This window comes from Macrobrachium nipponense, chromosome 36 (assembly GCF_015104395.2).
Source record: "Macrobrachium nipponense isolate FS-2020 chromosome 36, ASM1510439v2, whole genome shotgun sequence".
NCBI lineage: Eukaryota > Metazoa > Arthropoda > Malacostraca > Decapoda > Palaemonidae > Macrobrachium > Macrobrachium nipponense.
The window spans coordinates 29,919,172-29,931,902 of NC_087220.1; the positions used below are offsets into that span (position 1 = coordinate 29,919,172).

At 40.5% G+C, this 12,731-nt stretch overlaps 2 protein-coding genes across 2 annotated transcripts; one reads left to right on the forward strand and one right to left on the reverse strand.

Annotated features, from left to right (window-relative positions):
- Nucleotides 1-1,029: 1,029 nt before the first annotated feature.
- LOC135203301 (hybrid signal transduction histidine kinase K-like) lies at nt 1,030-5,960 on the reverse strand. Its single transcript, XM_064233053.1, has 4 exons — nt 4,511-5,960; nt 3,037-3,270; nt 2,570-2,679; nt 1,030-1,805 (listed from the first exon to the last, which is right to left on the reverse strand). Exons 1-4 carry the CDS (start codon nt 5,231-5,233, stop codon nt 1,724-1,726), a joined length of 1,149 nt encoding a protein of 382 aa, XP_064089123.1. The 5' UTR covers nt 5,234-5,960; the 3' UTR covers nt 1,030-1,723.
- Nucleotides 5,961-6,232: 272 nt separating this feature from the next.
- LOC135203302 (homeobox protein 13-like) lies at nt 6,233-12,337 on the forward strand. The gene is made up of 3 exons (XM_064233054.1): nt 6,233-7,335; nt 10,092-10,280; nt 12,073-12,337. The coding sequence occupies exons 1-3, from the start codon at nt 6,481-6,483 to the stop codon at nt 12,106-12,108; spliced, it is 1,080 nt and encodes a 359-aa protein (XP_064089124.1). The 5' UTR covers nt 6,233-6,480; the 3' UTR covers nt 12,109-12,337.
- Nucleotides 12,338-12,731: the final 394 nt, after the last annotated feature.

Genomic DNA, 12,731 nt, shown 5'->3' on the forward strand with positions numbered 1-12,731 from the left:
GAAGACAGCTTCACAGGATCCTGGAGTCGTGAGGACGTCTTCAAGAAGACGAACAATTCCTCTGCCTCGTGGTGACGATATGACCTCCTGTCGGGGATACTGTGTTTACCAAATGCCTCGTCTTACTGACGCTGAAGCATGTCTTCTGTTACGTCAGGTCGTAAAGCCGATGATTCTTTTTTTATGGCATTCTGAATTATTATCTTTACTTTGTAAAAAAAATAGGCCTCATATACTTTTGGTTACTATATTTTTCCCCAAGTCTTTGGAATGGGTTATATTTACCACCCTTAATTATTTGCTAAATAATGATGGAGGAAATGGTTCTTTTTGTGACATTCTGAATTATATTATTTATTATACTTTGTAAAGGTAGTCTTCAAGCCCCATAGTGGTAACTATGATTAGTAAACAAAGATATATGTCAAGCTAATTTTCCTTTTGTTTGGAGAGAGAGAGAGAGAGCGAGAGAGAAAGAGAGAGAGAGAGAGAGAGAGAGCGAGAGAGAGAGAGAGAGAGATAATAGGACAGAAAAAGACAACAAATCCTGTTAAGGAATCAACAGCGAATCCGGGTAAAAAAAAATCACAGAAAAAAAAAGTTCGCATTAATCTTTCTTATACCATTTAACCTCCAAGGGTATGCACCCACCTTTGGGGCGTGTCTAGGATAAGGCCCTTTTGGGGGATGACCGTAAAAACATAAGGAAAAGACGACAAATATCATCAAGATAAACACCCACAAGAAATGTTATGAATATTCCCTATGACTTTATTACCTTCCACTATAAATTAATGTGATTTTTTTCTCATCCAAAATTGCGAGAGTTTTTTGTCTGTGACTTTATTATAGGTCACCTCGACACCAACAGCCTCTACCCATCTGTATGATCTCATACCCAGTTTCCTGATATTGCAGTCTGATATTTTCGGTTATGAATACAGAGAAATTGTGTTGTAGGTTATTGAAAAAACAGTTATTTTACTTAGATCACATTATATTTTTTAAGACCTAGTTTTGATTATGAGAAATACCTTCATATTTCTTTTTCAACGCATATTTGAAAATGTATATAGGTACTTCAGTGAAACTGAGTCCCATACACAAGTATTTACAATGAAATTGGAACAAGTTTGTCAAGTATTGGTGTTTGTATACAGTTGTCTTTGACTTGACGCAACATAAAACAAGTAAAAAATGCGCCGAAGTTTCTTCAGCGCAATCGAGTTTTCTGTATAGAGTACAAGCAAGGCCACCGAAAATGGATCTATCTTTCGTTTGTCTCGGTATAACGCTGAATGAGACGCGGCCGATGAAACTTTCACCTCGGCCCGATTAAAGCTAACTTTAACCTTGAATAAAATTAAAACTACTGAGGCTAGAGGGCTCCAATTTGTCATGTTTGATGATTGGACGGTGGGTGATCGACATATCAATTTGCAGCAATCTAGCCTCAGGAGCTATCAAGATCTGAGGGCGGACGGATAGACAATGCCAGCACAACAGTTTTCTTTTCGGAAAACTAAAAATGTGCTGGTATAGATATAGAAAATGCAATTAGTTTATTTCTTTGTGTGTGTGTGTGTGTATTTTCATTTTAATACACTAACACTGATACTGTCAATCGCAAAATGCTTTCCAATCGTATCTCAGTCAGTAATAAATGAAAAACATATTTTATTATAAGAACTGACCAAGGCAACACTACAGCTTCATCTTGGATTCATACGAGGTGGCATCGCACAAGGAGGACATAGCACTCCGAAGAACTTGCAAAAGGTGACGCCACTAGGTCCGACAGCCGCCTGGAAATGAGAAAAACCTCAGTTTATTATATTTAAGTGTCGAGGTTAGTCTAGATTAGGTATGAATAAATGAATGCAATGACATAAGAGGGCGCTACTTTGGGTTATTACCTACGCGTCGCTAACTCCAAGTTACTATAGTAGATTCACATCAACCGTGCATCTGATGATGTCTAGGCCCGTCCCTTACGACGCTCCTGATTGGCTGTTGATAAGCCAGTCACAGGGCTGGAAACTCTCCTCAGTCTCTCTCGATAGTTCACATAGGCAGGATGTATGTTCCACCTCAGGAAAGGTGTAACATATACATCGTGCCAATGTGAACTCTCTCGATAGACTGATAGTTTCCAGTCCAGTGATTGGCTTATCAACAGCCAATCAGGAGCGTCGTAAGGGACGGGCCTAGACATCATCAGTACTATTCACTGGATGGATCATATAAAGTAAACGGCTGCTCGAAGGTATCTTTTATTAATATAATTTGTTTACCAGAAACCAGAGAGAATATATATATATATATATATATATATATATATATATATATATATATATATATATATATGTGTGTGTGTGTGTGTGTGTGTGTGTGTGTGTGTGTGTGCACAAATATCATTCACAGCAAATAAAAATTAACAGTAACTCGAGACTAAATCAACAAGATGACATAGCACTACTGAGCAGAGACACAGTTGACATAAACAAAGGATCAACGTTTCAAAAGAAACAACTAAATCCAGAAACAGGTAAATCCTAACTTTCCTGACCTCAGAGCCTTAGAAAGAACGACAGACGGCCCATCTGCTCTTCTTGAATACTTCAGCAGGACCTCACAATAGCGCTTCCAGCCGCATTCACCGTCCATGGCCATGGCTCCCTGCATGAACGAATGACCCAAAGTGTAAATTCGTACATTCCTATATTAATTAATGTCTAGAGTCTTTTCAAGAGAAAAATTGAACGCATCTGATTTTAGGTTATGATAACATCGAGATGAAAGTTAAGATTTAATTGAATGACATAATATAGAATTTAGACCAAATGCCAATCTATGGGACCTTGGTTTAAAAGGAGGAAAACCTCAAAGCAGTTGCACTATGAATCAATTACTAAAAGAGGGTGGAATGTATGATGGACGAAGGAGAATATGAACAGAGATACAGTAAAAAGAATGAAAGGGGTGGCAGCTAAAGGCCATAGTACTGAATAACGAATAGGGGAATAATTATAATACCTCAGTCCAAGCGTTCAACGCCTCCAAGAGAGGGAAGACCATATCCGAGATCATACAAGTTGCCGTGGTGGATTCTTTGGGAACCTTCGCATCGTCTTGAGTCACGGCCTCTGTACCAGATGGGCTTGATTTTGTCGTTCGTCTAGAAAGGCTGCCAGGTTGAGGTAGAGGCTTCATTTGCAAAATCCAATCTTCAACGAAGCGTCTTTTCCTTCCTGGTGGAAAAATGACAACCTGAAAATAACAGAAAATATATATATATGTGTGTATGTTTGTTTCACAGGCAGATAGCGAAACCAGGCACTTCGCAATATGCCTGAACTTTCAGGCAGATAGCAAAATGCACTTAAGAGACATTTAACCCCCCAGGGGGTAGTACTAAACGCAGCGAAACAGTGTAGGTGAGTCACTGGTTAGCTGTGTTTAGTACTATAGTAGATTCACATCATCCGTGCATCTGATGTCTAGGACAGTCCCTTATGATGCTCCTGATTGGCTATTGATAAGCCAATCGCAGGGCTGGAAACTCTCCTCAGTCTCTCTCGAGTTCACATGGGGAGGATGTATGTTCCACCTCTCCTGAGGGATACTTTTGAAAAACATATCCCTCAGGAGAGGTGGAACATATACATCCTATCTATGTGAACTCTCGAGAGACTGAGGAGAGTTTCCAGCCCTGTGTATGTTTGTATGGTGCTTTTTTACGTTGCATGGAACCAGTGGTTATTCAGCAACGGGACCAACGGCTTTACGTGACTTCCGAACCACGTCGAGAGTGAACTTCTATCAACAGCCAATCAGGTAAGGGACTGCTAGACATCAGATGCACTGTTGATGTGAATCTACTATAGCCCGTATAGGGATCAACTGCTCCTAAGTTCATTCCGCTATCTGCCTGAAATTTCAGGCAGTTCAAGAAATACCTGGTTTCGCTGTATGCCTGTAACATATATGCACATATATACCCACGCATATGGTGTATATGTATGAATATATAATATATATATATAATATGAAAATACTTATATATATATTATATATATATATATATACACACACAATTGCATTATAGGTCAAACCTCGAGTATAAACGCATTTATGAAATTCAAATCATAATTTTTGGTCACATAAATTAACAAAAACCTGTAATGTAGAGCAAAACTTACTACATGAGTTTATCATGCATAATATTGTAACAAATAATAATTCAAAGAATCTGTATATATTTATACTATTGTATGTCTTAAACCAAAGATCTTAATTTCATGTTTATCAGAGGAATACACATCGAGATAAAATATGATAATTTCCATAATTTAAAAGTATGACTCATTATGACTTTTCATAATGTAACATCAAGACACATTGAAATTATGATGATATCCTTTAAGATTATATGTAATGAAAGTAAAATATTACGATCAAGTTTCAGTAACAACATATTCCGCGTCACCATAGGCCTAGGTATACGTACCTGATTGGCATTTTGAGTGTTGGTGTTGGCATTCACGTTGTTGTTGGAGAGATCGTTGTTGTTGTTGAGGTTATTGTTGTTGTTGTTGTTGTTGATGTTGTTGTTGACGTTGAGCACGAGCGTGATGACGCCGGTCACGAAAGTCAAGTAATTGAAAGTGTTGAAGCCGGCCAGCATCCCGCCGTTGACATCTGCGCATTTCCTCTTCTTCTTCCCTCCCGGCATGTAGAGGACGGGAACTTTGGCGCCATCTCGGGCTTGACGAGAGCGGGAAGACTCGTTCTTATTTCCTCTCCTCGAAACATTACGAACTAAGTCTACGTCAGGATGATAATTATAACCCTCCGAGTTCCCGATATCTTCGCCAGCTTTAACAGTCGTCTCTCTTTTATCTAGAATGTGACGAGAGCAATCGCTTCCATCCTCCTCTCCACATCGGAAGCCTTGACTTCCGCCAGACGAAGAAGAATCCTTCGCAGACAGAAAATCCTCTTTCAAGAGAACGTCTCCGACGTCGGTGACTTTTTCCGTCTCTGTGAGGAAGCGCCAGTCCCTCAGGGAGAGTTTCAGCATCACTTCCAAATCGAAGCCGAGTTGCTTGAGGTCCTGTTCGCTCAGCGTGGTCGCAGAGGTGACGTCAGCGGATACGACTGCATGGTGAAAACGCGATGTCAGGAAATAAACTATAGCGAACACGAAAATTCTCGGGCTTGAAAAGAGCATTTCCGAAGGGCAATTGGTAGGGAATTATCAGCTAAATTAGCGAATTACCGCCTTTTTTGTCCATCTTGGTAATCAAATTCACTTACGCTTTCAAAACGGTTTGGTAACGTCTCACAAATATTTTTTTTTGGGGGGAGGGTTGGTTTGCCGTGTGGGGCCGACACTTGTTCTAGTACTATTTAAAATTACGTTGCAATAGAGTTATCCTTAAAGCAAGAACCTCACTTCGCAATAATTCAACAAAAATTTCCCTTGTAGAAGCAACTTCCCCACTAGACCAAAATTTTCGACGGGCCAGAATGAAGCTGAGAAGTACGACAAGGGGGGCGTGGATCAATCCAGATAAGTAGGAGCTTGATGACAAGGAGCAGCATACTGTGGGCGGAGCAAGGAACACCCTTATCTAGGTAGGCGTGTCTTATAGGCAGCACTACCCCTCAAAGGTACTAGTTTAAAGAAGTCGATGACCATATTGCAACCTATAAGTCTAGAGTTGCTTCGGCATAAGGAGGCGCGACCAGCACTATATATATACAGTTATTTTGAACTTTGAGGCAAATGAGGTTCGAGGAAGAGTGACCTAATTCAATTCTCGGCGCGAACAGAGGTGTCGCGGTGGGCTTTGTTTGAGCAGCTTTTGTGTGGACAATGAATCAGGAGGTTATTGCGGTTGTCTTGTTAGTGTAACTGTTCGTATATTCCTATGCGATGCCTTTGTTACTGCTCTGCTCCGTCGATGACGCAGCAGCATCACGCTCCGAACAGAAAAGAGGTTTTGAATAACGATAATCAAGTTGTTGATCGTGTGCAGTTTCAGATATGTTTTTTATTTATATGGGACTCCTTGTACTTAACATATCTCTTACGAGAGAGAGAGAGAGAGAGAGAGAGAGAGAGAGAGAGAGAGAGAGAGAGAGATCCAAACCTTCTTAATAAATCATAGGAGCGTGAAGCCAATCCCCGAGACAGAGATCCACCAAACCTTCTGAATAAATCAGAGAGCGTGAAGCCATCCCGAGACAAGGAATCCAAAACACTTGAGAAAGAAGAAGAGCTGATTTCAGAGGACTACACAGCTATGACCGCTGGAGTGTAAACAAATCTATCGCTAACTCCTTCCTGCTTGGCTATAAGTGCTGCTAATTTGGTAGTGAGGTTTTTTTCGTTCGCGAATATCTTAGTACGCCCTGAAAAGTACGTCGGGGAAAGAAAACTGACTTAAATCATTCTTAAGGTGCCTTCGCAAAATGATACTACGAGGCGGTGTTCAATTTGGATTAGTAGCAGTTATTTTCATCTCATGTCAAAGTGGGGCGTTGACGTATAATGAACGATTAGGAGAAAGAATGGACGACCAAAAGGACCTCCATTTTGAGGAGTCTTTTCGACAACTAGCTTACGACTTGGAAGTGATTTTACAGCGACATCTCCGGACGTGGAACTTTTTTACGGAGACGAACTCTGTGTTTGACGAAGGCGTCACAATCGACAAGAACTGTTTAACCGCAAAACTCGGAGGTAATGTAAACATATCCCACGTCAACGGTGATGTGCATTTACATAATGAAAAGAGTGGCGTTATAAGTAAAGACGAAACCAGCAACTACGACGACCTACAGAATCCTCACTCGAAAAGATGGAAGTGTAGTAAAGTGCGCGTTCAACAACACAATAACACCGAGCATAAATCTGCCAATGAACGCTTTTTCCCCAAGAAGGACGTAGCAGAACGCAAACAGGTGTCCATAGACGAAGAGGAGCGGCTCCTCGATGACCAAAGAGAAGGTAAACGGAAGGGAAAGAGGTCTATCTGGTCCGTGGAGAGGAGGAACCCCTGGCAACGGACGAAGAGATCTACTACGGGCATCCCCGTCATGTACATGCCCGGGCAGAAGAAGAAGAGGCAGTGTGTGGCCGCGGGCGGTATCTTCTCAGGGTACAACGCCCTCAGTTATCTGAGCTTCATGACTGGCATTTTGTCGCTCGTCCTGAACGTCAACAATAACATCAACAACAATAACAACAACAACAATTTGAACGATAACAACGCCGTCAGTAATAACAACGTGGACGCGAATTCCAACAGCCAGACCGCTAACCAGGTGAGAATTATTATTTTATTTTATCATTTATTAGAGAAAATATACATTTTACAATTTTAATAGTATTACATGCAGAATTATATCAAAGTTAACTTGAAGTTATCAGAATTTTAGAAAAAATATCATTTACATTTTACAAATAATCGGTGTATTTCAAAGTTAATATATTTTGAAAGACGAAAGTGAATAGGTTATACAATTCATAACCTCCTTTTAGTTTATACGTGACTGATAAATAAATATCAACTCTGACAGACCAGTCGTGTGATACTATCGCTCAGTGGAGCAATGACCAACATAATACCTGTAGAAGAGGGATAGGAGTCACTGTAATTATGAAGGAAAAGAATTCGTGTAGACGTTTTGATAAGATATATGGCTTTAGTCATAGTCGATTTTTATTAGAAAGAACTATTTATCAAATGATTTATTTTTCCTAATTGCTCCATCTTGAAAGTTTTGGAGAGCTATTTATTTTTTATTTTATTTTATTTTATTTTATTTTGTGATATGAAAACTCTGTTGCTAATACACAGAAGTTCACAAAGGCATATCGCTCTGATGCATGTATATATACATACATGATACATACATGCATATTTTAGGGCTGTGCCTTGTATGATAAGGCGCCCTATGAGGTAATGTTAGACTTGCGATAATCTTACGCTAAGTCGGTTGGTATTGCACTTCCATATTCATGGGAGTGACTTGGGGTTTGTAGATCACTTACGAAGTCGGGATTATCTTCTTGTTTATGACGACGATGTGTTAAACACGAAGTATAAAAATATATATATTCTTCTGAAGTTTTTACATGGTGAAGATCAGGTATGATTGTACAAGTCTTCTAATGAAGATAGCTTGATCGCTTCTGCCAATGATGATGGCTACTTCTGTTCTCTCTACATGATAAAGCTTAGGTAAAGAGATACAGGTCTTCTAATGGCGATAGCTAACTCTGTTCTGCTCTGTTCTACATCTCTGTTACAAGTTATGACGGAAGCAGATAGTAGCTCGAACATATGAACATACTATCAGATGACATAGTTACATACGAACACACAATCAAAATGAGACACGCTACAGATCACGTAGGCCGTTTGAATTATAGGTCGCGGTAGTTGTCTCAAGCAGGGAGCTTGGACTGTTTCAAAACAAATGAATGACCACATACTTTAGGGTATACGTCATCTTTAGCGTCTCTAGTCTGATCACATTCCTGCAAGCAATCTGGTTGACCTCTTTAGTTTTAGTCTTTTATATATATGGACTAACATTCCATATTTTTATTATGTAAACACTTACACATACACACACGCTATCTACAACTTTTGCTTTGTTTTTGTCTATTTTTTCCATAGATACGACAAGTTAACGGATGAATCATCTGCGGATACAGAAATAAACTAATCGAACGAATTAATATAAAACAAAATAAGCGATCAGGCGATCCCCTCGTTAAGTGGCTGCTAATGCAGCAAGTCGATCATTCAAAGTGATCGAATTTAGGCCTTAGGTCAACCACTGGGACCTATGAGGTCATTCGGCACTGAAAGGGAAATTGAGAGTAGAAAGGTTTGAAAGGTGTAACAGTTACGAGAGGGTGAAGGGAAGTCAGATGGAAGAAAGGGAATAAAAGAGAATTTGAAAGGAGGTACAGTAAAAGGAATGAAAGTGGTTGCAGCTAGGGGCCGAAGGGACTCTGGAATAAAAGTTAAGTATATCTTAGTTTTTCCAGACCACTGAGCTGATTAACAGCTCTCCTAGGGCTGGCCCGAAGGATTAGATATTTTTAAGTGACTAGAAACCAATTGGTTACCTAGCAACGGGATCTACAGCTTATTGTGGGATCCGAACCACATTGTATCGAGAAATGAATTTCTATCACCAGAAATAAATCCTCTGGTTCCGCGTTGTCCGAGCCGGAAATCGAACTTCGGACCACCGGATTGGTAGCCGAGCGCGAAATGCACTCGGCCAACGTGGAACTAAGGGACTCTGGAAAGACCCTAATGTAACGCCTACAGTGCACCGCGTGAGGTGCGCGGACGGTCCTACTCCCCTACGGAGAAGAAGTCTGACGTGAACCTACGTGCTCTGCTCCGTCGAAGAGTTACATCACCTGCTTCTTCAGCAATTTGTTCGGTGGCCCAAGTACCGCCATAAATTAAAGTACAAAGGGGATCAGTTCCAGTGATTTTGAGCGCAATTGACCCCGATTTATCAGTATCATTATAGACGTCACCATATACGGTTCGTTGAAGTTACAATGCGTGAAATTGTTAGGGTCTGCAGTCTGTGGTTCTTTAACCTTTTTATGGCTACGCCCCCTCTACGAGCTGGTCCTTCCCTACACCTCATTGCATCAACGAGTGAAAATTCTCTCCCAGATTTAAAGGAAAATAAAAAAAAAGGAGAGAGAAAGAGAAGGGGTTTCGATAGATAGGGAGGGAGGTGAAGAATTAAAAAAAAACATGGTAACCCAACGAGTCTAACCAGAGTAATTAGACTTAAGGAAACTAACGTTATAAGGGGAGACTTTAGCATTTTTTTTCATAAATTTCTGAATATTAGTTCATCAATCTTGGCAAGGGAATAACGAATATATTTAGAAAATTTTTAAGTCTTCCCTAGGGCTCGTGCCTCCCCCGAAAATTGCTGACGCCGCCCCCCCCCCCCCCCACACACACCAAAGTTTAAGAACCACTGGATAGTGCCTTCAACCATCGCTAACCCTGTCTTTTAACATTTTCCAGATCGTCGTGTTTCCCCCTGGCAGGAGGAGGAGGTCATTCGCCGACTTGTGGTTAACGTCCTCTGCAGCGTCTGAAAGGCTGGAGGAAGTGGTCACCAATGGCGGTAAGAGGTCGGTTGGTTCTGTTGGTTATGACCTCTTAGCCGATGGCATGATCACCGGACTGAAGCTGATGGCAGCTTCTGCGTTGGTAAGTTTTAGTGAATCCAGGTATAAAAAGTCACAGGTTAAAAAGTCACATTAATCTTTCCTGGTTAGTGACCCACCTGCCCAGGCCCCCCCCCCCCACCCCCCACCCCCAAGGGTTTTAAACCTGTGTATGTATCCACCTTTGCAAAGGCGTGTTTAGTACGAGCCCCCGATGGGGATGACCGTATAGACATAAACAAAAGTCTTGTAAATATCAGTCCCTCGCTGGACATGGTTTTCGCGCTCGGCTGCCAATCCGGTGGTCCGAAGTTCGAATCTCGGCTCGGCCAACGCGGAATCAGAGGAATTTGTTTCTGGTGATAGAAATTCATTTCTCGATATAGTGTGGTTCGGATCCCACAATAAGCTGTAGGTCCCGTTGCTAGGTGACCAATTGGTTACTAGCCACGTAAAAAATATCTCATCCTTCGGGCCAGCCCTACGAGAGGAGCTGTTAATCAGCTCAGTGGTCTGGTAAAACTAAGATATACTTAACTTAACTTGCAAATATCATAAAGATAATGAGCCCAAAGAAAGATTTTTTATATTTCTGTGATTTTATATTACCGGCAACCATAAATTCATGTTACTTTTTTTTCTTGTGATTTTTTTCCTTGCCAAAATTGTGACCTTTTTTTCCTGTGACTTTTTTTCCCAGTCCAAATTGTTACTCCTTCGTGTGACTTTGTTTTTCCTGGTCCAAATTGTTATTTTTTTCGTTACTTTTTTTCCTAGACCAAATTGTTACTTTTTTTCCAGCGACTTTTTCCCTAGCCCTAATAGTGGCTTTTTTCCTGTTACTTTTTTCCTTGACAAATTGTTACTTTTTTCCTGTGACTTTTTCTTCAAGTCCATATTGTAACTTTTTTCATGTGACTTTTTTCCTAGCCTAAATAGTGACTTTTCTGTGACTTTTTCCCCGAGACTTTTTTTCTGTGACTTTTTTCCCCGTGACTGGCCACCGTTTTAGTAAACCCCAAAGTACTTTGAAAAATTTTGATATCTTTAATTTTGTGCCATTTAAGAGACACGGGCAGGCAGAACTTTCAAAATTCTGTAATGATTGGAGAGATAAAAAAAAAAAAAAAAAATCATCCAGAGCCAAAGGCCTTTCCACTGATGGTCGGTCTCCAGACAGACGATGAAAGCAGTCAGTCCTTCTGGGACTGATCTGGAGCCTGAAATACTCAGCCTAGAAGCCGACTCAGATCATCACCAACCACTAGATCGATCTGCTTTTTCAAAGTCCATTCTGTGACATTGAAGGGTTTGTGCATCTTGCAACAGTGGTTTGCACCAGGCAAGCAATAATTAAGTGTGACATACCTTTTAGTAACACCAGTGTACAAGAAAAACTCGTTACAACAAATTCTCCCCGTAGGGGGGTTAGCGCCATCAGTGCACCTGACGCGGTGCGCTGTTGGCATTACCTAAGGTTCTTTGCGGCGTCCTATTGGCCCCTAGCTGCAATCCCCTTTCATTCCTTTTACTGTACCTCCCTTCATATTCTCTTTCTTCTGTCTTGCTATCCACCCTCTCCTAACTGTTGTTTCATAGTGGAACTGCTTTGAGGTTTTCCTCCTGTCACACCTTTCAAACCTTCTTGCTGTCAGTTTCCCTTCCAGCGCTGAATGACCTCAAAGGTCCCAGCGCTTGCCTTTGGCTTAAATCTTGTATTCAAATTCAACAGCAAATTCTGGCTTGTGTGTGTATATGATTAACGGAGATGATGATTACCAAAGAGAATAATTTAAAAAAACGCTTAATTATTATTCTTTTTTTTTTTCTAACAGGAAGAAGTTAATGCAAGTGTCAGAAGAAATGGCTAATGACGCAGAGAGGAACACAAAGGACATCAAGATGAGAATATTACCTCCTCTAAGGATATGTTTTTTTTTTTCCTCTAAGGACGATATGTTTTTGGCTTATATTAGTCAGTTTGTTTCTCCGCTGAATTATACAAGATGGTATTTGTCATTTTTAAAAAAAATTTTATAACGGATATTATGGTTGAAGGTGTGGCTCGTGAATAAACAAATATAGTTAAATTTCGGAAGAGACCAAAGAGTAAATATTGCAAAAAGAAACTTTTTTTTTTTTTTTATTAGCTTCCTGTAAAGGAAAACTATTGCTCCGGCTTTGTCTGTCCATCCTACCTCAGATCTTAAAAAACTACTGAGGCTAAAGGGCTGCAAATTGAGACGTTGATCAGCCACCCTCCAATCATCGAACATATCAAATTACAGCCCTCTAGCCTCAGTAGTTTTTATTTCATTAAGGTTAACGTTAGCTAAGATCGAGTGTCTGTCAACCTATAGGACAGGCCACCAGCAGGCCGTGGCTGAGTGGTTCATGGGGCACAGCTCATGCAGTATTATAAACTGTACAGAAAACTCGATTTTTTGGCTTTTTTTCATCGCTAACTAAAAAATGAATAGTGTAAAATGCGCTA